The sequence below is a fragment of the Gavialis gangeticus genome, unplaced genomic scaffold, assembly GCF_001723915.1.
Source record: "Gavialis gangeticus isolate Ggan-Ray unplaced genomic scaffold, GavGan_comp1, whole genome shotgun sequence".
Taxonomy (NCBI): Eukaryota; Metazoa; Chordata; order Crocodylia; family Gavialidae; genus Gavialis; species Gavialis gangeticus.
In genome coordinates, this window is record NW_017729025.1 from 49,659,965 (window position 1) to 49,661,926 (window position 1,962).

Genomic DNA, 1,962 nt, shown 5'->3' on the forward strand with positions numbered 1-1,962 from the left:
TGTGTCAAACTTGCATCTGATCACTTATACTTGTAAAAGTGTAATGTCTGTACCTGGCCAAGAAGGTTATCTTGTATGTTGATCACTGGGCATAGGCTTCTAAAAAGAAAAAGTTGTAGGTGCCTTAATTTAGTGACAACTGCAGGATAAGAATGGCTGGTTCACAAGATGCTGCAGCCTAGATATTTTAGTTCAGAAGTGGGGAAAACTGAAATTCCAGCTTGGGATGGCTAAAGGCATAAGTGGAATCCCTAAAGGATGCACTTGGGCACAGTGGAGTCCTGCAACAGGCACACCTAAGCCTACTCTTGAGACTCTAACTTTGCAGCTCAGTTTCTTGTTCTGTCCCCATGCATGTAGCTGGAATGTAGTTTTGTGCATGTAATGAAGATGGCTGTAATAGCTATAAACTTAATGACTGAGGATTAACTAGTCTTAAACTTTGCAAATTGCTTTTTCAGGAGCCCCTTAACAGTGAAGATGATGTGAGTGATGAGGAAGGACAAGAGCTATTTGATACAGAAAATGTTGTGGTGTGCCAGTATGATAAGGTAAAGTATTTTAAACAATAGCATTAGTATCTTTCTCTGCTTTTCACTCTTTCTTTTTTTCTTCCCTCTAGCCTCCCTCACTCCTGTTCAAGTCGTATACAGTATTGCCAACCCCACTGTGTCAAAAGTCACAAGACAAACTCTCTTAAGAGATTTAGCATATAAATCATGAAATTCAGCTATTTCTGAAGTGTGTGTTGGGGGGGGCAGTATTTGTGTGGGGGGGTGGAGCCTGTGGAGGGTGGGTCCTTCCACACCCTGGCAGGATGCAGGGTACTGTGGATCAGGAGAGGGGCAGCTGTGGGGCTGTGGCTTGGGAGTGAGGGGCAGACATACAGCACCCACCTAGTAAGTGGAGGGGAAGGGGTGGGAGTTGCAGCTCGAGGTCCCAACAGTGAGAGGGGATCCTTAATAGTGTCACCTTCCCTGTGTTCCTTTGACAGACAACTCCTTAAGCAGAAGCCTAGCTGTAACTTTTGATTAAGCTGCAACACAAAACTTTAGTCACATTATACTGTCTGCATGTAACACAACAGAATCACTATGGTGATAAGAATGACAAATGAATGCAGCTTTTGAAGTAGATCAAACACGAGGTTACTCTAACCATCCTTGGGGCAGATGTCTCTAAACATATTGTAAATCTCAAAATAATCCTAGCCTTAGGGTGCATTTGTGACACCTTGGCAAAGAGAATGAAGTGTTTTTACAACAACCTCTGGCATGCCTGCTGAAACCACTAATGTGTCAGTACTAAATGTGGTTATATTGGATAAATGTGGATAGATCTAAATGTGGACAACTATCCACTGAGACCCTTTAAAGCATTCTACATGGGTGGCTAACAGAATGAACTTTGCTTGCTGTAAATCTGGATTTGAAATGGCAGTATGGTGCCTTTCTCTGTTTTGCTCAGTTCTGCTGAGCCATTCAATCTCTTATGTAGTAGCAACCTTCTGTTAAGAGCCCTGAGCTCAAGGATGAGACCAAAATAAAAAGAGAGCCTTCTGAGTATAATAGAACAGACCCATGAACTCTGTTCAGCTTAAGCAATTGGGGCAAAAGGTATTCACTATTGCAGATTTCCTTACTTCGTTTGGCTGAAGACTGGGTTAATAAGACCACAGTGAACTGATTTACATTAGAAAAAACATAAAAGTTGTCTTTGTTATGTAGAGACCTAGAAATTTTAATGAATGAGAAATGAATTGGACTACCCCCCCTTTACATTTGTCCATACCATTCTGTCTGCTGCAGATAATAATCTGTCACATTAACAATATCAATAGTTTTTATTCCAGATAGCAGACATTATCAACATCCTATCAGCCCATTTAATTGGAAACCTTAAGGTATGGTATTGATGTTCAAAATAGAAAGCTCTTAAAGGAACGCCCCCCCCCCCCAAAAA

At 41.4% G+C, this 1,962-nt stretch overlaps 1 protein-coding gene across 1 annotated transcript in view; it reads left to right on the forward strand.

Annotated features, from left to right (window-relative positions):
• STON2 (stonin 2) overlaps positions 1-1,962 on the forward strand; it is a 204,277-nt gene that overhangs the window by 190,845 nt on the left and 11,470 nt on the right. The window contains exon 15 of the mRNA XM_019519911.1: positions 462-551. Coding sequence (XP_019375456.1) covers positions 462-551 — 90 coding nt within the window. The remainder of the gene's footprint in view (positions 1-461; positions 552-1,962) is intronic.